General features: G+C 41.1%; 1 protein-coding gene across 1 annotated transcript; it reads right to left on the minus strand.

Annotated features, from left to right (window-relative positions):
* Window positions 1–5953: 5953 nt before the first annotated feature.
* Window positions 5954–14734, minus strand: TUSC1 (tumor suppressor candidate 1). The gene is made up of 2 exons (XM_032795429.2): window positions 14646–14734; window positions 5954–7652 (listed from the first exon to the last, which is right to left on the minus strand). Exons 1-2 carry the CDS (start codon window positions 14732–14734, stop codon window positions 7043–7045), a joined length of 699 nt encoding a protein of 232 aa, XP_032651320.1. The 3' UTR covers window positions 5954–7042.
* Between the last annotated feature and the right edge of the window lie 10735 nt (window positions 14735–25469).

The raw sequence follows: 25469 nt of genomic DNA on the forward strand, positions 1-25469 counted from the left end.
TCACATTTTTCTTTATACAGTTCTCTAACTGCCTAAGTTTCTGCCTGTAGGCATGCACATTGCTCAGAAATATGGCTAGACATTTATCTCACATCTAAGCTCCAGCAGGATCCTCAAATCAGGTAAAGACTGGCTATTTTGCCTGTGGGGCTAATTAGGCAAATGTGTTCAGAGCACACAAAATGACCAGAAAGCCCAATTATCCTGTTTAACCAAGTGGTTAGGGGACTCTCCTAGGATGTGAAAGACCTTGGATTAATTCCCTTCTCTGCTTGATGACAGACAGAGAATTCAACAGGGGTTTCCTACCTGTCACAAAGGTGCCCAACCACTGGACTATGGGATATTCTGTGTGGATCACCCTCAGTCTCTCCTGTTGAAGCCATTCCACTTCGTAAAAATAATTAAATATACATTGATCCAGACTGAGAGGGTGAATGACTCTATAGTCTGGGGGTAAAGGATCCCTGTTCAAATCCACTCTCTCATTAGGAAGAGGGAGAACTCAGCCAGGGTCTCTCATATCCCAGGTGAATACCCTAACCACTACACTAAAGGTGTTCAGGAGACCTCTTCCTCTACACTCTCCCATTTTGTGTGTAGGTAGGTACAACACTAGGTGCCTTCAGTGCCTGACTCCAGAAGTGTTTCCAGCCATGAGTCCCTCCTGCTTGGAGTTAGGCACCAAACTGTGAGAGAGGCGTGACTTAGGGCACACCCCTTTCTTCAGCATCTGCTATCGACTAGCTTAGGTAGCTCCGTGCCTAACACGCTGGATTTGTGGATCGAATTCTCAAGTGCCTCTCTCTCTCTCTCCACACATTGTATAAGGAGCTTAGGCAACTAATGCAGGGTTTATGGATTCCGCTGGCTGCCTAAAAATTAGGCAATGCTACATTCAGCATTGCAATGCCCAAGTCCCTTTGTGGATCTGGCCCTGAGCCTTTACCAAACCAAAACTGGGACCACACCACTTCTTTATTAACAAGAGACATTTCTTACTGCCTCACACAGGGATAAAGCATTACTGAACATATACAGGCATGGTTGTGACTGAAGCAGAGGGAAGGGTCTAGAGTTAATAGGAATAGAGGTGTAGCTAAATTTTTGCAATTAATGTACAGGCACACCAGCTGCATTACCTCAGTGGACTATTATCTCTATAATTTTCATAAGTAATCATTATTAGTAACAATCATGTCCACTAATATATCAGGCATGATGTATAATATGCTTTGCAGCTATATCACCCAGCCTATGATCTACTGAGTGCTTACAACCTCATCAATGGGAGGCTAGGTCAATCACTTGGATGTGAGATCTTCAAGGAACACCTAGGAGCTGTAAATGTGACATTGATCGCAGTACTCTTCCTTTTCAGGTTAATACTGAAATGCTACAGAGCATGGGGTCAGAAACACTGCTAAAATAGGTGTCAAGTTTCAGAAAGGATGTAAAACAGAGGTCCTGCCCCCCTGTGGTCATTTAAAAAAAATGTCCTACCCATTCAGGGTCTACAGCACTTGTAGGAGAGCTGCTAAGCCTGCACACAAATTTCATCTGAAGCAACTGGTCCTAATGAATGCTATTGCTAATAGTCTCTGCCAATGGTAGGGACTAGGGATGAGATCCACAAAAGAACGTAGGCATTGTAATACCAAGCATCAAGCCCAATGACTGTTCCACTGTGGATATTTAGTCACTGGACCAAAGAGAATGGGAATTACTCTGTTGCCTTGTGGTTAGGGCATGCACCTGGGAGGTGGGAGACCTTGGTCCAATCCCCCTGCTCTTTCATAATTTTCCACAAAAGCTTCAACAGGAGAGACTAAGGGAACACCACAGCAAAACATCCCATAGCTCAGTAGTTAGAGAACTCTCCTGAGAGGCAGGACACTGCGTTCAAATCCTCTCTTTTGTCTCCTGGCAGAAATAGGGGGAATTGACTAAGTCTTCCACATCCCAGGTGAGTGCTCTCACCACTTGGCTATAAGTTTAAGGTGGGCCACTCCTTCTCCAGTTGTATTTTGAATGGGACCTAATCTAGTAGGCACCCTGAAAATACACCAAATGCCTACCTTCCCCTTGTTTGTGGCTCACTCTAGGGCTTAGTGGAAGATAGGTACCCAGGAAGACTAGAGGAAGACAGAAGTATGCATACCCAGAGACTGAAACATAGGTGTATATGAAATATTTACTCTGAAAAACTTTAGGCATCTAAACTCACTTCGTGCTTAAAGGATTGGCAAGAGTTTTATGGATCACAGAGGAGCCAAAACCAGGATTTAGGTGCCTACATCTGGGGTTTAGACACTTAAGAACTTTTGTAGATCCCACCCTACATAGGTATGAAGACTCAACTACGCTCTTGCTGTAATGGATTTTCCTTCAGGCGCGTGCAGTCACTGCATGCCATACCTGTGTTGCGCATGACAAAGTACTTTTTCCTAGCGATGCTAGTCTGACACTTTCCCATTTAAGTTTACACCTTACATCCAATTTAAATCTTTTCATTCAATTAAAAAAACTACTTTCAACATAAATTCAATAGCTCTGCTTCAGTGATATATAACTCCTGTATGCTTTCATTACGTATGTTATTTTTCTGAGCTATGCAACTAAACTATGCTCTCTCCCTTACTGCTCACGCAACCTACCCATTTTGTGCTGTGTCACTGACCCCTTCCTCCTCCTGCATAGTCACTCCTCCAATCTCTCTACAGCCTCTCATCACTCTTCTAGTCTTATCTTCTGCTAGTCTAGCTTAGTCTTGCTCTGGTATGCATAAAGCTGGTAGGCAGAACAATGAGCAAAAGATTCAGCAGAACTGGTCAAGGAGAAACATTAGTAGCAAAAAATTAAACAAAAGGTTTAATTTTGACATATTACTATTTTACATTCTAATAAGGTCTGATTTTTTGGGAAAGGAGTTCCATAGGGAGAGCAGCAGAATATAGTAACGGTATAGGCACACAATATAGCTTACTTCCTAGTTACACCATAAATTTTAAGTACAAATAAATTGATACAGGAGAGGAGATTGTGAAAAGGGAAGAGTAACAGATGATTGCTTTCATAAGAGGATAGGTGAACTAAACTAATCTGAACTGCTTTAGTTTATCACAAAGACATTTATTTCACTATACTCTGTGGGCAAGTTAAAGCACCCCAAGGCCTTAACATATTCAAGGGGATGAGTGTAGTGGACAAAGACTCCTTCAGAAAGCAATATTTAATAAAACTTAAATTAGGTCTCAGAAGAGTCATAGAATGTATATTAACTATGGCACCACACTTGAGATATTATGTTCACATGCATGTGTTTTAAAGTAATTGCCATCACACACACATCCCAAAAATTATTTTAATATAGGTATGGATATAGCTTCTGCTGAATCATTCACTTAATTTTTTGGGAAGTGAAGAGGAGCCACAAGAGAGATGGATAATGTACAGTCCACAGATAAGAAGGCTATATGTTCATGTAAAAACAAGAGACTTTTTTCCATTAATTCCGATGGGAGATGGCAAATCTACACCCAGATCTAAAGGTTTTCATTTTTCCAAATGGAGTGGGATATTTCAGCAAATTAGTTAAAATAATCTAAATTTGTCTTTCAAGTTTTGTAGAACATGTTTTAATAAAGTTACTATTTAGCTAGAATAATCAAGTTCATTATTTATTCTGATCAATATTTACAGAGAAACAGGAAGAAGCCTAAATAAGTATGGGAAAAATCCCTACAATTATAGAAGTCTGATTTTCCTCTAAATTCTTCATACATGGTACAATAAAATACTATGTGAGAATAATAAGGCAGCAAAAAAAAAAAAAAAAAAAGAGTGCGTGTGTTTTGTTCTAAAGAGGGATTTAAAAAGAGGGAAGTGATTTACTGGTCCAAGGAGTTAGTTTATTATGGCAATCAAAATGAGAAAGCAACTTTCCCCATCAAATACTTGAGGAAGGCATGGAGGAAAGGAAATTAGGATAAATAATCAAGTTTTCAAAACGAAAAGGGCAATTTTTAATTGTATGAAAAATAAATTAGTGAAGAAAATGGGAGCGGTACAGCTCCATTTACAAAAATAGTTTGGAAACCACATTCTGCAACCTCCGCAACCGCACTCCCCCCCCCAAATATTAGTAAAAGAGCAGGTATTCAATAAGAACATAAATGTGGACGTGCAATAGCCAACATCAGGCACAATAAAAGACAACTAAAGATTCCACAGCAAGTAGATCAAAAGAAGAATGAAACTGGGAATGCTCTGGAGAAAGTGATAGATAGACTTAAACATGGGAGTTGAGGAAGTAAAAGATGTAAGGTGTAGGACAACTATGATTTCTGGTCCTGAGTAGACATCTAAAGTCTGAATTACCGAGAGTGAGAGCAGAACCAGCGATATAGGACTAAGAGGATCAAAACAGAAAGACCAAGCAAGTTTAGAAAGAGGGCAGGTTAGGCAGTCTATAAAACTAACATTCCTTCCCATCACCTTAAAGTCTTGATGCTGTGAGTTCTAACATGAAAAACGTTATCAAAATTCTTCTTGTACCAATGATGACAATGAGGATTTTAATGTACAGTACACTGCACTAGAGCCAGAAACAAGTTACCGTTGCTATGGTATTAAAGGATAATTTTAATATTGAAAATTGTTAAGGGCCTGCTCCTGCAGCTCTTAGTGATCCTGGTAATCCAACAGGAGTCACCTTTTCATCAATTTTTAGCCAATGTGTTCTAATAGCAAGAGACAAAAGAGGGGTAGATCCTTAGCTAGTGTAAACTATTATAACTGACCTGAATTCAACAACAATTTATACCAACTAAAAATCTGACCCTTTAGTCTACCAATGTTAAATAATGCTTGAAAGACACTTACATATATTTCAGCAGACCGCCAGTACTGAATCTGAGCCCCACTAGAACAGAAACTCCTGGGTGAATTTTGTTTGAGCTTTCTAAGCTGCAGGTCAGACATATATATTACATTTTAGAACCAATAAGCCTTCTGTTTGAGTTCACTTTGTTTGTCCATTAAATCTCTTAAAAAGTATACATCAGCTATATAAACTTATCTATAATATTTAGATACCTTCCTTTAAGGCAATAATTAACCGCCCTCACTGTATCTGACATCTACAAGCTGAAATATCTGATTTAACTGTCTTCAAAATGGAACACGCTATCAAACTGTGGAGCACTGAATAAAATCCTGGAATCAGGGCCCTAATGCCTACAGCAATATTTTGTCTTAAGAAATAATTTCTGTGTTCAGACGTTTTCCATCATTATATTGCAACAACACACGATCACAGAAATGTAGGTCTGGAAAGGGCCTTAAAAGGTCATCTACTCAAGTACTATAAGCCTATATTATACTATTCTTCTGCTAAACCATACAAGTTGCTTGGGCACTTTTCTTTCTAAATCCCTCTTTTCATTTGCAGTTTATACATCTACTTTATTGGGAATGGTTCACAGAACACAGTAACTTTTATTTAAATATAAAACATTTGGACAAGTCACTCATTTTTTGTACCCATCTTACTTCACTTTTATTAGCCAATTTAAAATGGCTAGTAAGGGTAGTTTCAACCTAGTGAGCAGACAAGACATTCAGAAACTGACATTCTAGAATTCCCATTAAAGACTAAGCAAGATGAACTGCAGAGCAGAGGTGCTCTTTAGACCTATCACATTAAACAGGTCTATTCCCTTAAAACTTAATTAAAAAGCTTTTTATGTATTGATATTGTTTATAAAATGTACAGTATTTGTTATCACAATTAAATTTGTATGCTGGATGCTACACAGACTATTCTAAACTTTAATTATATAAAACAATGATAGTGAAGTTTAGTACAAGTATTCCTCTTTTCCCATAAATATATCTAACTCCAAACAAAGTTTGAAGTTACGTGAGTGGGTTTTGGTTTTTTTTTTAAAAAAAGGTTACATAAGTACCACTTTCTCCCAGTGAAAAATTTAGTTTAGTAATTAAGTTTTAGGGATTCATCCCACAAACAGTGGCATCCAACCCTAACTTTCCTCATCTGATTAATCCTACTAAAGGCAATAAGACTACAAATGCAAATAATGTTACTCTTATATGTTTACAAGGTTGGTATTTTAGATAGCAAATAGAAACTAAAAATTAAAATAGTTTCCGTTATGTAAGTGAAAAATAGTTTTTACTTAAAACAGAAAGATAAGTAATTAAGTAGCTTGTTTCTTAGAATTTTGAAAAAGATTTGGTACCAAAATTTAAGAACTTTGAAGAGTAGCTATTTACAGTATAAAACAAACATGATTTGTAATGTGCAGTTGAATATAATATACACATCTAGTAGAAGCATTTTGGTTGTCAAGGATTTATTTAGTATGACTTGTGTTTTTATGAATTAGACATCCCACATCTAGACCAATTATGCAACAGAGAAGGATGAACAAATCAATGGTCAAAGATATACAGAGAATGAAGAGGCAGATGATATTGAATCAATTCAGAAGGATTCCGAGGATTATCAGCTTTCATTTAAAGTGCTGTCAAAATAAATCTGGCACACAAACTTTTCATTTTTTAAACTGATATACATGGGTACTAAAACCTAATAGCAGGCTAAAAAATGAGCCATTGCTGGATCATGTACAGAGCTATTATGGCCTCTATGAGATTTGTTCACTCCTGCACAAAGATAAGGACACACACAGGTCCAAAATCAAAGCTGAGAAGGCAGACAGGGCAATGCCAGGAGGTGGCAAAGTCCAGAATCCATTTCTCCCTCTAGGATGAACTTCTCCTCAACATCCAAGGGCACGAGGCACCTGCGCTGTGAGGCCCTTTCCCTCCTGCTGCGTGGGCCTCCTCCAGATGCTGTGGCTTCTCCTGTAGAAAGCTCTCGTGCCTACTTCTGGGACCCAAAACCCCTGTGGGGCAGAGGAGCCCCGCTGTGAGGCGGCTGCAGCCAGCTGGGTCCGCCTCAGGTACCAAAGGAGGGGTCCCCAAACCACTGCGGAGCCCCGCCAGCCTCCCCGGGCTATAGGGGCGGCACCAGGCTCTTCTCCGGCGGCGGCGGTTGTGGCTGCTCTCCGTCCAACTCCCGCAGCAGCTCATCCAGCTCCCCGTCCTCCTCTAACCCGTCCTGGGCGCGGCGGCGCCGCAGCTGCTGCAGGGCCCGGCGGTGCCTCTCCTGCAGCCGCCGCAGCTGGGCCGCCAGCGCCGCTTCCTCCTCCAGCTGCTGCTGCTGCTGCTCGGGGGCGGAGCCCGGGCGGGGCGGCGCGTCGGACTCCGGCCCGGGCCCCAGCAGCGCCTGGCGGAAGAGGCTGCGGTTCTCCCGGCGCAGCCGGCGGTTCTCCAGCCGCAGCCGCGCGTTCTCGTCCCGCAGCCGCGCGTTCTGGCGCTCCCGCTCCTCACGGGCCCGCACCGCCTCGCTGTGGCTGGCGGCCAAGTCCGCGTATCGCTCCGCCAGCTGCTNGCCTCGCCTCCGCCAACGGCTGCCCCCCGACCCCTCCGCGAGCCCGCGCCGGGCCCGCAGTTCCAGCGCCGTCCAGCACCGCGCATGCGCCTCATCCGTGCTGTGCCTTCGCTGCTCTGGCTCCGCCCGCCTCCTCGGCGCAGCCGCGGAACAGGGTCGCTTAATGATGACGCTGCGTTATGCAAACGAGAGGGCGGAGCTATACACTGCCGGAGCGGGGGGGTGGGGTGAGAGCTGTGGAACAGCTGGTGCTGCCCGCTGTCTTTGTACCTGCCCTTCCAGGGCCAGGTGTGCAGAAGGAGCCGCAGGGGAGTCACTTCTCCCTTTTTAAATATGTTTTAAATAGCAGAATTCACCCAGTAAATCTTTTGGCGAAAGTCAGGGCACCTGCTCTGAAAACACAAAGCACGAAAGCGATCCACTAAGCCACCCTTTCTGAAATTATTACAAAAAGATTCAAGTTGCTGATTACTATTTCATCATTATTTATTTAGTGATAACAATATGCCCCCACTTTATGTAACATACGCAAAGTCCCTGTGCCAAAGGGCTTACACTATAGAGGCCTGATCCTACAAATGCTACTGAGCATAGCGATCATACTGGGGTCTGCATTGACAAAATCCAGTGCAGGCTCTAGACCTGAAGATCTTAACTGACAACTAAATATGTTTGTATTGATTACTGCCAGGGATAGTTCCACTGAAGTCACTGAAATTTTCTAACCGAAGACTGCCATGTGAAAAAAACTAATTTATGAGTAATCTTATTTATAAGAAATAAAAATCCATATTGTGAAGAGCCCAAATCAATGTAATTCCATGGCATGCAGATGTAAATGCAAGTAGGATCTGGGCCTTGGGCCTCAATCCTTCAAACATTTATCCACATAACTAACTTTCTATGACTGAGTAGTCCTATTGGGTTCATTGAGACTATTCATATGCACGTAGTATTAGGTGTGCATATATATGTTCAGAATTGGAGTGTCAGATTGTAAACTCCTTGTGATAGAGACCATGTGTTGCTGTATGCTCTGCACAGCACTGAGCACTGTTTGAGCCTGAGCCAAAGCCCCATCAAGGTCAGTGGAAAGAATCCCATTGATTTTAAATCAAGTGGTTGGTGCTCAACAAAACAGTAAATAATAATTTTTAGAACTGTTCCTTCCATAACAGGCAGGTGCTTATTTACAAGATTTTTAAAAAAGTTGAAAATCACTGTAGCCTGGAAGTAATCTCAGTATTGCTGTAAAGTAATTTTGCCAGATCTGCTGGTCAGCAAAAATGAATTTACAGCAAATATTTCCAGTAATAAACTCCAAAAGAGAGGCTGACTGAGAGCGTGAAAATAATTTAATGCAAATATGTGGCCAATCTGATTTTTCATTGAAATAAATAGGCACTAAAATTTAACCGTTTTACTGTTTCTGTTTAGAAAATTGGTAGACATGCCTATCCTCAGGGCACCCTGGCGCTTTATATTAAAATAAGAGCCTGATCCCAAAAACTGCTGAGCCCCCTGAATCTCTGTTGAAATTAATCAGAGTAGAAAGTACTTAACCCCACAGTGGATTAGGCCCAAGAAATTATAGTGGGAGGGGGTGCAGTTAGGGTGACCAGACAACAAATGTGAAAAATCAGGACGGGGGCAGGGGGTAATAGGAGCCTATATAAGAAAGAGACCCAAAAATCAGGACTGTCCCTATAAAATCAGGACATGTGGTCACCCTAGGTGCAGTGTAGTTCTTGGGCTTTGTGTGATCAAAGCTCTTCAGGTAAAACTGTGATAACCTTATTCACACTGAATAGTACCTTACATCATTGAGCTTAATGGGATTACTTGTGGGTAAAGTAATATTCATTATGAGTAAAGGCATCACAATCTGGCCCTTATTTTTATTTGTTTATTCATATATATCAATTTCTTTTTAAAAAAATGCATCAACCTCATATTGCAGGCACACATACAAGGAATTAGTAAAATGCAGACAGAAATCAAAGGACCAACTTTCACATAAACACCATCCTCGCATGGCAAAACTGACTTTGTCTGGGCCTCAGATTCCCCAGCTATCTGTAAAACAACCCACTGAAATCCTTAGATGAAAGGTGCTATATATGTACAGAGTATTATAGTTATGATTTGGGGCAAAATTATATGCAACAACAGAGGCAAGCATGAGCACAAGGTAGCCTGTACTGTGCAGGCTACCTGCTGGGCAGGTCACAGTGAGGAAAGGAGAGTAGCCTCCACAGAGCTGCTCTACCTTGTCCCACAAAATTGGACAGGGAGTGGGCATGCTGGGAAAAGGAATGGGCACAGTCTTGACTCTGCACTTGGTACATTGCTGGTGCAGTTTACTTGTTCCCTGGAGCAAATGGGGAACAGGGCTGAATAGTGACTCAGAGTCACACCTCAACCCTATAATAGGTATTGTTTAAAACAATGGCACTGTCAAGAATTAAAACTGGCAGATATAAACACAAACTAATCCTATTTCTCTGCAAAAAATTTCTCAGAAGCTAAATCAAAATAAAAAACCTTACATTTAAATTTAAGTAGGCCCCAATTTCACAAGTGCTACATGCATAATTTAATTTGTATATATAATCCCATTGACCTGAGTTTCTCACGTTTGCAGGAAGAGGGCCTTACTATAGGCTTTTGGAGAGAAAAGAGTGGTACAGGAGGCTGCTCAACATTTCCACAAAAGCTTTTTTCAATGGAAAATTGTTATTGTCTGTTTTCTTTTTTTTTTTTTTTTTTTGGACAAAATTAAAAATTTTACACCAAGTGTCTTTTTACCTCAAAAAATTCTTCCCCCCTGTTCTCCCCTCCCCCTCCAGAAAACTGAACACCCACTACAGGCTGCTCCAACAACTGGAAATAGCCTTGGCATAGGAATGCCACACAAGTGTCCCTTTATCTCCCAAACTGAAGCTTCTATGCAGAGAGTGGCCAGCTACGGTGATTCTCTGCCTGCTCAAGGACTCCTCTGATGCTAGGACAATTCCGTGGGTATTCTCGGTATCTTTATGTTCACTTTGTGCCAGGGTAGTCAGTGTAATGTGACCGTGGGGCAATTGTGACTCAGATCCATACACACCATTCTGAAATTTTTTCAGGATTTTAAGGTAGCCGTGCTGAGCTGACCTGCAGACAGAGCCACTCAATATGGACGTTAATCTATAACCCTGGCTCTGTTATGTGAAAGACAGTGAAAGGTCTAGAAATAGAGTACCACATTTGCACTACAGAATTTACAGTAATTGCCCAGAGAGATGCAGATTCTTCAGAATCTAAGCAGTCATTTCAAATGAATAAATAAATAAAGTTTCTGGATCTTCTGGCTGTGAACCTAACTTTCCAAGTGAGAAGAAAGTGTTCACTAATTCAGTGTTGTCTTCTTGAGCCTGCAGAGAGCCTGAAACAATGGCTGTGAGAGACATGAACCAACCCTGCTGCAGCGTTCGCCATTAATCAAGCTGAAGTGTTGATTCTGAAGCCAAACACCACCACTTTAAATGGAAGCATTAACTATTTCACCGCTTGTCAGTTTAGCAGGTAGAAAGGGAGTAAAACTCATAGAGATGGGAGCAATTGGAAATTACAGCAGGGAAGACTATACGTAGGGAAGAAAAAACAAGATATGTGAAGTCAGAGAAATTGAAGAGAAACACAGAAAGGAAGAAAAGAAGGGAAATAGTGGTGACCTTATAGAGGAATATGTTTTCCAGCTGAATGAAGCTGAATGTGACAATGAGGTGCTTAATAATTCATAAATAAACTAAAAGTGTAGTTACTATGTAAAAGTCACATTCTGTCCTTAATATTTGTGCAAACTCCTCATTGGCATTCCAAGGCATTCCTCAGTGGATCGAGGTGAGCATGCAGTCTTAAATTTGTACTTTGGCCATGTACCACAATAAAAAATAGAATTTGGCCATCTGCCAAAAATAAGTTTGACACTCCTCTCATAGGTGGAGAGAAAGAGAGATGGATAGTAGCAGCAGTGATCCTCGCAGACATAGAGGTAATGTAGAAAAATCCAGACAAAAGTTTCCTTGCCACTTATATGTAATTTGGAATTGCGTATTCCTGTAGCTGATCTCACCTATCAAAACCAGTTCCAAGTGTAACCAAATTAATCAATTGACTTTTGTAAAACTAGATAGCACTTCATAAGCGAATATTAATCACAGCTCCTTTGATACAAGGAAGAACACTGCTGGCACTCTGAGGAGAAGTCTGTGACAAGATGATAGATATTCTGATAGCATCAAACTGCTGACCCTTTTCATCGGTCTTCATAAATGTTTTTTGAAATCAGGAGGAAATTCAAGCATTTTAAACTGATGATTCCTGTATAAAAGAGAGACGTGTTGATAAAGCTTATGATGTCACCTGTATTATCATTGTACATTAGTTTGAGTGTGGGAAAGCATAGCATACCTATTCTCAGCAGTTCTGCACAATGAACAAGTCAGCCATGAATAATGAGAGCCTGATTCTGCTCCCTCTTTACCAGCGTAAATCTGGAATAACTCTGTCAACGTCAGTGGAATTATACTGGTGTTGACCTGGTGTAAGTGAGATCAGAAGCCAACTCTGAAACTAAAGATTTACATTGCAGAAGAAGATGGGGAAGAAGGCTTGGTAACTGCTTTACTTGTATCCTCCTTGTCAACCAGCCTTAGGCATTCTGTTTGAGTTGTCATCATTCCTTGAACATCAGGAGTGTTAAGAAACTGGGAATATTAGATTGCCTTGTCATCCCTGGAAGAGCTGTAGTTTTGGGAATTACATCAAACCACCTTGTCTGAAGTACTGAGAGGATGGGGTGGGTGATTTGGGAGGTGCCCACAGGTATTTTCTGTTGGCAGGCTTTCTGATCTTTATTATATATAACTTCTTGGTCTGAATTGCTGCTGCTTCTTGTTTTCTTTAATCTGTGATTTTATTATCATTACGCACTGAAAAGTTTTATAAACTACTCATGGCGTTGTTGCTGCTGTTGCTAATATTCCTTCCAAAGCCCCCACTGAAGATGGTTTATTACCAGCAAATAGACTTCTTAATTGCTATCAAGAGGCCTTATTGATACTTGACAGAATGAATACCACTCTATTGAAATAATTACTACAGAGTCAAGATTAAGTAATATTGATTGTGTGTATTTATTCCTTTGATATAGGCAACAATATTAAAAGCCATCAAACACTAGCTTCACTATTTGACAGCACCATTTAATTCTAGCCATGTGTTGCCATAAGAAGAATTAAGATATAAATAAAGAAAGCATGACTTCCGAGCTTTAATTAGGATTCATGTTGCCATGATATTCTGCCTCAGAATACCATGGATCAGGATGGATAAACTAGCTTTAAAGCAGAAAATGCTGTGGTGGCAGAGGGGAAGAGGAAACAGTTCATTAAATATCAACAGCCAGATGTGGGGTAGATAATTTTCTGCAAAAGGAGAGTTTCTGGAGAGGATTGGAAGGAGTTGCACTACAATCAGTTCTCCTACTGCACAATTAGCCATTTCATCAAAGAGCAACAATGGGGCAGAATAGCAAACAGAAGGAAAGTGGACAACTTTGCCTATTCTCATGCAGAGTAGCCACAATCAGTATTTCAGATAAGTACATTTCTAATTCCAACAAGGTGACATGTATTATCGGTTGCACCCAAAATGCGTGTTCATTCAAGGTTGGATTGTTCTGGGTCTACACTAATTTTGAAACAATATCTACATGCAACACATGGACGCTGAAAGAGAAGAGACATTTCTGTGGCAGCAGGAACACAAGTGGCTCCTTTGCTGAACAGCTGCTCTATGCTGGCTATGCAAAGGTACAGCTGTGATACTGTTCCTTCCTCTGTGGAATATGCTTCCTGTTTGTTTTGAACTCAAAGTGGATTGACATAGGAGTCTACAAGATTAAAGAGTCTTTTACAGAAAGACCGACAGACAATGTTCAGAATCAGAGGGGTAGCCGTGTTAGTCTGGATCTGTGAAAGCAGCAGAGAATCCTGTGGCACCTTATAGACTAACAGAGGTTTTGGAGCGTGAGCTTTTGTGGGTGAATACCCACTTCGTCAGACGCAGGTAGTGGAAATTTCCAGGGGCAGGTATATATATGCTAGCAAGCAAGCTAGAGATAACGAGGTTAGTATAGTGAACTGAAGCTCCAGCCAGTTTTCTTGCAGTCTCTCTAACCGGTCCTGAGTCTTTTGCTCTGCAGATGGCCAACCTTAAAGTCTCATAGTGTGGCCAGGGAGGTAAGTGCTCTTACCAGGTTGTATATGCCATTCCTGATATGATTGTGTCATTTTATCCTTTCCTAAAGTGACTGTCCAGTTTTCCGATTGCATGTACATACCGAGGCCATTGCTGGCATCTGATGGGTATATTACATTGCATTTGCAAGTGGACGTGCACGGTGAGCTGAACCACGTGAGTTGTGGCTGATCTGGTAGGTCCTATGATGGGCTGTCGCTGTGTAGATATGTGGCAGACGTAAGGACATCGAAGGCGTGTTGCGATTGGTTCTGAGCTGAGAAGTACGGGTTACTATGTTGCGAGTGTGCAGTGCTGGTGAGAATAGTTTCAGGTTGGAGGTTGTCTGTAGGGCGAGGACTGGGCCTGCCACCCATAAGACCTGTGAAAGTGCGCATCATTTTCCAGTGATGCGGTGTAGATCCCTGTGCATGCTTGGAGGGGTTTTAGCTGGGGGCTGTATGTGATGGCCAGTGGAGTCCTGTGGTCTTCTGGTTGTCTAGCACAGTAGAGCTCTGGCGTACACGTCTGGCTCTGTGATCTGTTCCTAATTCCTCGTGCGTTATTGTAGTAGAGAATGCGATTGTAGGTGTTGGTCTCTGGTCTGAGGGGTTAGAGCAGATGCGGTGTACCTCAGTGCTTGCTGTAGACAATGGATCGTGTTGATGTGCCCGGGATGGAGCTGGAGGCATGAAGGTTAGGCATATGCGGCGTAGCTTTTCGATTATAGAGTGGTGTTAAGAATTTGTGACCATCGCTATTTGCCAACCGTGTGTGTCTTAGAAAGTGGACCTCCCGTGTAGATTGGTCCAGGCTGAGGTTTGCATTGGTGGGCGTGGAAGTTGATTTGAAATCTGGCTGGAATTCTTCTAGAGTCTACCTTCCCATGGGTCCAGATGATGAGATGTCATCACACTTTAGGTTATGAGGCCAAGCGGTGTTGTTTTCCACGATTTCTGCCTGCTGCATGTCGGCGGAAGCATTCAATGTATATGGTCCAATGTCGTGTGCAGAACGCAATGCCATTTCCACAGCCTCAGAAACCACCCTGACTATTATCACAACAGAGGCTGATAAAGAGGTGCTGTTGTCATCATGGAACAGGTCTGATTACCCAGAAGGAGGCGCCAGACAACTCTCCAATAACCAAAATTCTACCAGGGCCACTTCCCTCAGATCCCACTGGGAATACACTAAGAAACTGGACCATCTACTTCAGCGCACTCCCTACCACTAACAACCAGAAAAAAATCAGCATACCCTTAGAGCCCGCAGGGTTATTCTTATCTACTACCAGATCCACAAACCCGGAAAATTCCTGGACGCCCCATCATTCTCGGGCATTGGCACTCTCACTGAAGGACTGTCTGGATATGCTGGCACTCTCTTACTCAGACCCTATGCCCAGCACTCCCAGCTATTCTCCGTGACACCACTTGATTTCCTGACAGGAAACTACAACGCATTGGTACCTCCCAGCAAAACACCATCCTAGCCACCATGGAGTAGAGGCTCTCTACAACAACAACATCCCACACACAGATGGATACAAGCTGTTAGACAGTATCCCTGAGGATGCCACAGCACAAACTGGCTGCTGAGCTCTGTTTTGCCTTTATACTCACACACAACTATTTCAAGTTGATGGACAATATTATACCTCCAGATCAGTGGCACTTGCTATGGGCACGCCGCATGGCCCCACATACGCCAATATTTTTTATGGCTGACCTGGAACAACGCTTCCTCAGCTCTCGTCCACTCACGCCCCTTCTCTACCTACGCTACATGATGACATCTTCATTTCATCTGGACCATGGAAGGAGACTCTAGAAGAATATCCACCACGATTTCAACAACTCCACCCCCCATTCAACCTCAGCCTGCGACCAATCTTACACGGAGTTCCACTTTCAGACACCACAGCGTGCAAATTAAGCCGCATGGTCACATTAACACCACTCATATCGAAAAGCTACCGACCCGCTATGCCTACCTTCATGCCTCCAGCTTCCATCACCCGGGCACATCACACGATCCATTGGTTCTACAGCAAGCACTGAGCGTACAACCGCATCTGCTCTAACCCCTCAGACAGAGACCAACACCTACAAAATTCTCACCAAGCATTCTCTTTAAACTACAATACCCGCACGAGAAATAGGGGGTAAAACAGTCACAGAGCCAGACGTGACCAGAAGCCTCCTACTGCAAAGACAAACCCAAGAAAGAAACCAACAGTACTCCACTGGCCCATCACATACAGCCCCCAGCTAAAACCCTCCAACGCATCATCAGGGATCTACAACCCATCCTTGCGAAAATGATTCCCGCACCTTTCACAGCGTCTTGGTGGCAGGTCCGTCCTCGACCCACAGACAAACCTGCCAACCTGAAACGTATTCTCACCAGCAACTGCCACACCGCACCATAGTAACTCCAGCTCAGGAACCCAAATCCATGCAAACAAACCTCGATGCCAACTCTGCCCACATATCTAACCAAGCGACACCATCATAGGACCTAACCCGATCAGCCACACACCATCACGGGTTCATTTCACCTGCACGTCACCAATGTAATATACGGCCGATCATATGCAGCAATGCCCTCTGCTATGTACATCGGCCAAACTGGACAGTCACTACGGAAAACGATAAATGGACACAAATCAGATATCAGGAATGGCATATACAAAACTGTATGGAGAGCACTTTCAACCTCCTGGCCACACTATAGCAGACCTTAAGTGCCCACCTGCAGCAAAAATAACTTCAGCGACCGACTGGCAAAGAGAAACTGCTGAGCTTAGTTCATTTGCAAATGTTGACACCATCAGCTTCTGGACTAACAAAAGACTGTGAAGCTTGCCAATTACAGAACCAGTTTTCTCTCCCTTGGTTTTCACACCTCTCTTACTTGCTATAACAGGGCCTTCACCCTCCCTGACTGACTCGTTATCTCTAGGCTTGCTTGCTAGCATATATATACCTGCCCCTGGAAATTTCCACTACCTGCGTCTGACGAAGTGGGTATTCACCCACGAAAGCTCACGCTCCAAAACCTCTGTTAGTCTATAAGGTGCCACAGGATTCTCTGCTGCTTTCAATGTTCAGAATGTAAATAAGAAGCTCCTTCTCATTTCAAAGATGTTGCTTTATCTTCTGTCCTTCAGGCTGTGGACTTTGTTTTCTTTAATGCTATTATAATGGCAGTGATGGGCCAGAATTAGATAGATAACTGATTTCCAGATAATCTATTTATTGATAGGCCCCAGGCCTGGAATCCTTTACCTAGAAGAGAGTAGGGTTTGCAAGATTATTCCCTAACTAGGTGACTCTACTCATTGCCCACAAATGTCTTATTGGTATCGTAGAATATCAGGGTTGGAAGGGACCTCAGGAGATCATCTAGTCCAACCCCCAGACACATTTTTGCCCCAGATCCCTAAATGGCCCACTCAAGGATTGAACTCACAACCCTGGGTTTAGCAGGCCAATGCTCAAACCACTGAGTTACCCTTTCCCTGCAAGCAACTGTATCAAAAAGGGACAAATTGAATATTGTGGTATACTTTGCTCTCTAAGCAGTGAAAAACAGGTTGTTTGCATGTGGCATAAGTGCAAAGTTCAGCTAAGTCTAGTTTCAAGCATTCTTTCAGAAACAGTCAAGCTCATCAGTATCATGGCTGGCATTGCTAAATAGTCTTCCAAGTTCCAAAGAATCCTTACTAAGTTTATATTTAGTCCGGTAAATCACCTACTAAATTTAATGAGAAAACAAGGAAATATCAGCCCAGTTCCAGTGCACAAAAAAATGCTTCAGAATTAGAATAATGGATAATTTACACATATGTAAATTACTTCTGTGGGGGAGATTTTGCAAAGGTACAATTGGGAGTTAAATTCTTAAGTCCCATTGACGCCCAGCGGGAGCTGAGTGCCTGACTAGTGACTACCCTTTGTGCATTTGAAAATCCACCCCTAATTCAGTAACATGCCTGGGTGCTACACAAATGACAACAGAGTAGAATAGCTCCCTCCTTTGTAGGGTTACATGTAGGGCAACAGTGTAGGACAAGTAATTTTCTGTTTATAAAACCCAGTCCCCGTATTTCTCACCTCATTAATTTTGCTTCATTCCATCACAATCATTACAGCAATTTCTGGAGAACCTGAAGTGAATCAGGGCCCCGCTCTGCTGGGAGATGTACTAAGATAAAAGGCAGTCCCTGCCCTGAAGAGCTTACAGAATGTAGCAGGTAGGTGTATTTTTATAATAGAACATCAAAAGAATAAATTGAACAATGCAGGTAAGTTATGGAGCATAAATGTGTTGGTCTACAAAACTTAGGCTTATTTCTGCTACCACCAAAGTTAATGGCAAAGCTTCCAGGATTGTTCCTTCGGTGCCTGTGACCAGCGGTGGCTCCAGGCACCAGTGCTCCAAGCCGCGGGGGGCACCCTGCCGGTCCCTGCGAGGGCAGCAGTCAGGCAACCTTTGGCAGCGCGCATGTGGGAGGTCCACCGGTCCCGCAGATTCGGTGGAAACTTGGTGGTGGGTACACCAAAGCTGCAGGACTGGAAGACCTCCTGCAGACAAGCCACCGAATCCACGGGACCAGGGACCTCCCGTAGGGAAGCCGCCGAAGGCTGCCTGACTGCTGTGCTTGGGGTGGCAAAATAGCTAGAGCCACCCCTGCCTGTGACTGGAGCTTTCTTGTTTGCTATGTTATTTTCTCACCTACAGTAAAACAAGCATTGTCAACATTTTTCCTGGTGTATACCACATCTTAACAGAAACATATTTTCAAGGTCATTTCCCCACCATTCACAGTTGTCCAGACCACTTCCCCTTTCATTAACGATTGAGGAGACCACCTCCTCTCTGTCTCTCTCACATTTGTGATTATATAACATCCCAATGGCAATGAGAACTAATTGCATAAATGGAAAATTAATATTAGGAAAGGATATAAGGTTTTAGTTTCTTTGACTGTGATAAGGGAGCTGGAAAAAAAGGAGAAGAACATGTGGCAAGCCAATTCTCTGTGGACCATCAGCAATATTCCATGGAGCACAAATGGTCTACAGATCACAATTTGAAAACCTCTACAGGAGAAAGTTGTGTACTCAAGAGTAAGAACTGTGAAAATTCAAATTCTGAGCCAGCTTCCTCTAGCCAGCCTCCATTCCCCACATTCTCACCCCCCTCTCCCACCATCCACCCACCCACACCCCATAACTCAGAATGAAAACAATTAAGAATATGTGGTCAGTTTCTAATATATCAACCAGCTGGTGCAAGTAACTCATAGGTATTTAGAATTAAGAAACACCAATTATTCTTCTCATGACTTGTCAATTTGTATAAATGGAACTAAACAACCTCACATCCATCATAATAGTGTAATAGACTTTAAGTCTGTATATCAAATGTTCACTAAAGTTAACAACTATTTTATTGAATTCTAGGACATTACATGGTCTACTTCATAGACATCTTCAAATCCAACATGTTTTGTGATGTCATGCCATGAAAATCTGTATTCTGTTTTACCGGAAAAAAAACGAGATGAATAACAAAAGGATCTAAAGTACTTGTGGCACCTTAGAGACTAACAAATCTATTTCAGCATGAGCTTTCGTGAGCTACAGCTCACTTCTTCAGATGCACATCTGAAGAAGTGAGCTGTAGCTCACGAAAGCTCATGCTGAAATAGATTTATTAGTCTCTCACGTCCACAAGTACTCTTGTTCTTTTTGCAGATACAGACTAAAAAGGCTGCTACTCTGAAAAGGATCTAATGCTCAGAAAACCAAGAAACATCGGGATGGAGTTGGAGGGGATCTTCTAAACCTTTAAGACTTTTTAAAAGCTTTAGGCGTCTGATCCAAATAGGAAGCCTTCTATTAACTGCAATGGGTATTGGGACTAAATTAAAATAAAAGTTTTTCACGTGGAATTTCTGTCCTTTTTCCTTGTCTCATCCATTTCTAAAAAGAACTTTAGTCTCAAATGTCATAAGATTCTGAATTATGGAGCTAAAGCAATGCTATATTGTTTGAAAGTATAGATTTGGGGTGCTTTAAATTTCACCAGAATGTGTAACGCTCAGATTACTACTCAGATTTTTTCATGAATATTTTTGTTCCTGGTTTATAATATGGTTATGTACAATTAAGTTCAAACTTATGCCTGAATCCAATGACCTCAAAGCCCTGAAATAAAAGTAGTTATTCCAAATTAATTAATTTTGTAAAATCAGGAATTTAAAGACTGTAATAATAAATAATGGCTTCAATTCAAGTATTAAAATCAGTACTAAGATTCATGAATGGCATTTAAATCCAACAGTAATAATCTATTTTCGACATTCTCTCTATCCACTGTGGACCAGATCCTCAGCTGATGTAAATCAGCATAGCTCACTTGATCTGTCCCTATGTATCTTTATTACATATGCATGGTGCTTAGACATCTTTAGCATCGTGGAAGAATAGGAAATTGTATAATCTAAAAATATTTCAAATCACAGAATAATTTTAAAAGCTCTGGCTCTGCATTCTTTGCTCATAACAATACACTCTGTGAAGTCAATGAAAGTTTTGCCTGAGCAATAATTGTGGGAAAAGCCCAAAATGTCTGGGTTTGGAGTGCTTTTAATTTAACAAATTTCTTTTCAAATATGTTTGATTTCTGCAGCTGGAATATCCTAGGATTTCCCCATGGCAATTTAAATAATTCTAATCTGTTGTGAATTATCAGACATCTATCAACAAAGAATAGAAATACATACCTTACATCTACCAGTAGAACTGAAATGAGTATTATAAGCCTGGACCTGCTCCCTTCATTAGGGATTACTTCATTAAATCTGATAACTATTGTGGGATTGTCATATCTTTTGACCACATTTTTTTCAGTGCTGCAGTCCTCTGATAACCTCTCATCTTTAAATGCCAAATTTAATGGGAAATTGCCCTTTTATTGTGTGTACCGCTTTACCAGCTCACAGAGAATTTCTTCTGCAAAGGATTTTGAATGCTGTTAAACCCTATTTATGGCTTTAATAGCTTTGCATTAATGAAAAAATCAGATACCCTTTATATACCCACCTCAGGGGTTCAACTAGATGTTCTATTGATGTGAAACAGAGCCAAATTGATTTCTGCTAAAGATGAGAAAGTAGTAAAAAAACCAAACTGCCTGTGGATAATAAAATGACTTGTTTTATCACAAATATTCACTGCAAACTTTATCAACACAATCTCTCAAATGGTTGTCCAAGGCTGAATATTGCCCAAACTATATACGGATACCCCAAAACATGTCTGCCTATGAAAAAAAAACCTCCATAAACATCTTGATGGGTTTCATAAAGTGTTCAAATTAGAGAGAGTGACTATCAAAACATCCACTTATCTGAATGGCTGATTTAATTCAAGTGGGTCAGTAGTCTCATTCACCTGAAATATCCATTGTACATTGTAGTAGATCGTAGTCACCAACAGCTGGGCAGATATTAACACTTTCCAAAATATTTGTTCTTAAATTAGGGGATCTGTTGTCCCCTTACATAATACCCAAAGACCTTGAAATAATAAACATTACAGAAACTTGGTGAAATGACATAAAACAATGGGATACTGTAATACTTGGTTACAAATTATACACGAAAGACAGAGTAGGCCAAAGAGGTCAGGGAGCAGCAAGATTCCATAGACCCTAGGAAGATAAAAATTCTGATTGAAGAGGACCACACAGCTGAATCTATATGAATACAAATCCCAAACTGTAAGAATGTAAATATATTAGTAGGGCTGTACTACCTGTCTCAAGGTCAAAAAAAAGGAAACGAAGAGAGCCGAGAGAGAGAGAGAGAGAAAGAGAACAAGCAGAGAGGCAAAAAAAAATCTAACAAAATGGTGATAATGGTGGACTTCAGCTACTTTTATATAAACTGGTCAAATGGCACAAAGGGACAGAGATTAGGGAAACAATTTCTTGATAATTTAAATATTGCTTCTTGAAGCAACTAATTCTAGAGCATACAAGAGGAGGGACTATTCTGAACATAGTCTGAAGTAACACATAGGAGCTAATTTAAGAAGTGTCAGTAGCTGAGCCACTATGAGTATGTCTACTCTACAATTGCGCTACTGTAGCGTAGATGCTTCCTACACTGATGGAAGGGATTTTCCTTTGATGTATGTAATTCACTTCCCCAAGAGGCTGTAGCTAGATCTACAGAAGAATTCTAATGAGAAGAATTCTCCAATGGGCATTGTATCTGGCAAATTGATTGAAATGATAATTAAAACCAGAATAAACATACACTTGGAAGATCATAATGTACTAGAGATTAACCAACACAGATTCTGCAAAGGAAACTTGTGTGTCACTAATCTCTTATAATTCTTTCAACATGTCAATAAAGTAGTGGGTAAAGGAGAGACAATTGACATAATTTATTTAGTCTTTCAAAAGGCTTCTAAAGAAATTAAATAGTTACAGGGTGAGAGTCCAAGAATTATCCTGGGTCAGAAACTGTCTCAGAGACAGAAAGCAAAAAGTAGAATAAAAGATCAATTTTCATCATATATAAAGATTAATGGAGTGGTGTCTCAAGATACTATAATGCTACTGTGTTTAATATATTTATTATTGGTCTGGAGAGAGAAATGAACAATGAGACAGCAAAATTTGCAGATGAGATAGTTATTCAGGCTAGCCAAGACCAGATAGTCCTACCAGGAACTCCAGAGAGATGTAAACAAGCTAGATGAATGGGGAAAATGTAGGCAAATGAAATTTATTGTGATAAATGCACATTGGAAGAAAAAAAATAAGCTATTTGTACAGCTAACATAGTTCTAAATTATCTGTATCAACTCAAGAAAGAGACCTGGAGACAGCTCAGTGACGACTTCTGTTCAATGTGCAGCTGCAATCAGACACTCAAAGAAGATGTTAGATTGCATAAGGAAAGGGATGATGAATAGTATGGCAATATTATAAAAACATGGTGTGGCATGGATACTGTGTGCAGTACTGGTCACTCTCTCTGAAAAAGTATACTGCGGTACTGGAGAGGGTTCAAAGAAGGGCAGGAAAAATGACCTGGAAAATCATACAAAGAGAGACTGAAAAGATGGAAATTGTGTACTTCAGAAAGGAGACTAACAAGAGGTCAAATGCATAAAATAATGAATGATGTAAAGAAGGTAAATCAGAAACTTCTGTTCTCCCTGACTCATCACAGAACAAAGGGACATTCAATAATATTAAAAGGTGGGAAATTCAACAGTGACAACAGGAAATCTTTTTCACACACCATGTGATTGAATTGTGGAACTCATTACCACAGGAAGTTGTTGAGGCCACAAATTTAGCATGATTCAAAAAGGGAGTAGACAGTTATATGGATAACAAGAATATCAAGAGTTGTCATAATCAATGATACAAAATTGTGGAAGTGATGTTAAAACTCATGATTCAGGATTTATACCAATCTCTAACTATAAGAGACTGTGTGAGACCTAATGTGTGTATGTGGGGGGAAATTACCCCATATCTGTCTAAGACTGTGTTCTTCCTTCCTCTGAAACACATGGTACTGGTCAGTGTCAGGGACCAGATACTGGACTAGATGGACCTCACATCTGATCCAGTGCAGCAATTCCTATGTTCCTAGTACAGTCAGTGGACTTACTTCCTATTTTAAGTACAGTATAGGGAAAACTGTGGTAACAGATAGTATATGTTGATTTCTCAGTGTCGGTCACTGTATATGCAGCTGGAATTGGGCTATAAACAGACAACAGAATTTCAAGTGGTAGGTCTCAAATGAGCTGTCTGATTATAGGTATGCTAGAGGATGTGAAGAAATTGAAATAATGTTTTTATGAATTGGATTCCTTGACTGCCAATAAATAAAGTGAATATAGTTTTTTTAAAATCAGACCCAGGCCATTCTGGTTCCTTCTTTGAGGCCTCCCAAGAGCTTCCACTAGCTTCCTGAGTTTCCATGACCCTCTATTCTGCTAATACCTGCCTCTGGCTTTCAATCAAATTATTTCCTGCAGCTGGATTACCCAAACCCAATGTTTCCCTATATTACCCCCTTTTAGCCTCTCCCCACCTGCATGTTCTCCTAACGGTCATCTAGTTCACTTTCTTGCACTTACCTGCCCTGTTCCATATCTCTCTCTGTTCTGCCCTAACCTTCTGCCACTCCACCAGGCTTCAGATGACTCTCCCATCTTTACAGATCTATTGTTTAGCTTGGCTACATTTCTACTGGCCCCAAGGACACCATCTTAAATTCTGATGAGAGCTGGCACACTGTGGAGCCTGGCTTACCACTTCACACTACAGTACTGCATGCCAGACCTGAGTGTGGACACCAGAGATCCAGTAGAGACAAATGAACTTCACAATATTTGTTAAAGACAAATAAGCTTGTTAGTGAAAAAGAGGATGCTAGATAACTGGTAGGGTGAGGATGTGAGTGTTCTAGGACAACACCAGGAAGGAGTCAAACTAGAGTAGATAGCTGTGAGGAATCAAAAGGAATGACTGGGAATGAATGGAGGAGATTTGTTTCAGGGATTTGGATAAGCATCTGAAATTCTATATGCTTATCAGAACTACCAAGCTTTTTGTACAAATTTCCATAGTGTTCTCAGGAACACTATCAAGAAACTGAGTCTCAGCCGCAAATCTAAATATGATGCATATACAAAAAAAACCATATTCTGGATCTTCCCATGGGCCAGAGGATAATTTTGGGTTTGGCAGTAGCTGAACCTTCTGTGGGATAGCTGATATACATGAAATAAAGATGGATGCTGTCCGAAATACTCCTTACATCCATCAGATTGTATCATCTGTATGCAGGAAACACCATTCAGGCTTGAAAACCATATTGCTAAAGTTTTGGCCTAAACATTTCAGTGAGTTCTTTCAAAATATCCAACATATGTATAATAGCAAGCAAAAATACAACACACTCTTGCAGACTTTTCAATTGTTTTTCAGGCTCAGGCTTTATGGAGATGCAGAGAAACCAAAGTATAACCTTTAGACCTGAATTCTTAGCTCAAACACCTTAAGTACAGATATGAAATGTAATTCTTAAAGGTTACATATTTTTATATTAACCAAGGGATTGGTAGCATAAAAATAATCCCCTTTGATCTCTCCTAGTTCAATTTTCACGAATAGTAAAATATTAATATTTAATCTGGTTTTCTTTTGGTTAAAACGTTATTTCAGAATGATCTCACACAGCGTCCAGCCCTTTCTTATTGGTGACCAATGCTACCTTTCAGGTCTTTTAATTAATTTAAGGTAGATCTAGGTGAACTCTCAGAGGCTAATAAAAATGTATTTTCCCTGCTCTTCTTGCATAAATTAACCAGTCAAAGCCCTAGTATGAGCATACGACAGTCCCAGAGAAACTGCGGAGGAGTGGCTGCTATGGCCAGCAGATCTGATATTAGGCCATGAAAGCTAGTAGCTGCCAGGGGAATGCAGGCAACAGCAACCAGGTGAAGGACTAGCATTATCAAAAGAATTTTACAGACATTAGCTAATGAAGCCTCGCAGCAGCCTGATGAGGTAGATATGTGTTGCTATAACAAATTTTTAGGCTGCGAATTTAAGTGAGTTCCCCATATTCACCCAATGAGTCTGTGGC

The sequence above is a fragment of the Chelonoidis abingdonii genome, chromosome 6, assembly GCF_003597395.2.
Source record: "Chelonoidis abingdonii isolate Lonesome George chromosome 6, CheloAbing_2.0, whole genome shotgun sequence".
Taxonomy (NCBI): domain Eukaryota; kingdom Metazoa; phylum Chordata; order Testudines; family Testudinidae; genus Chelonoidis; species Chelonoidis abingdonii.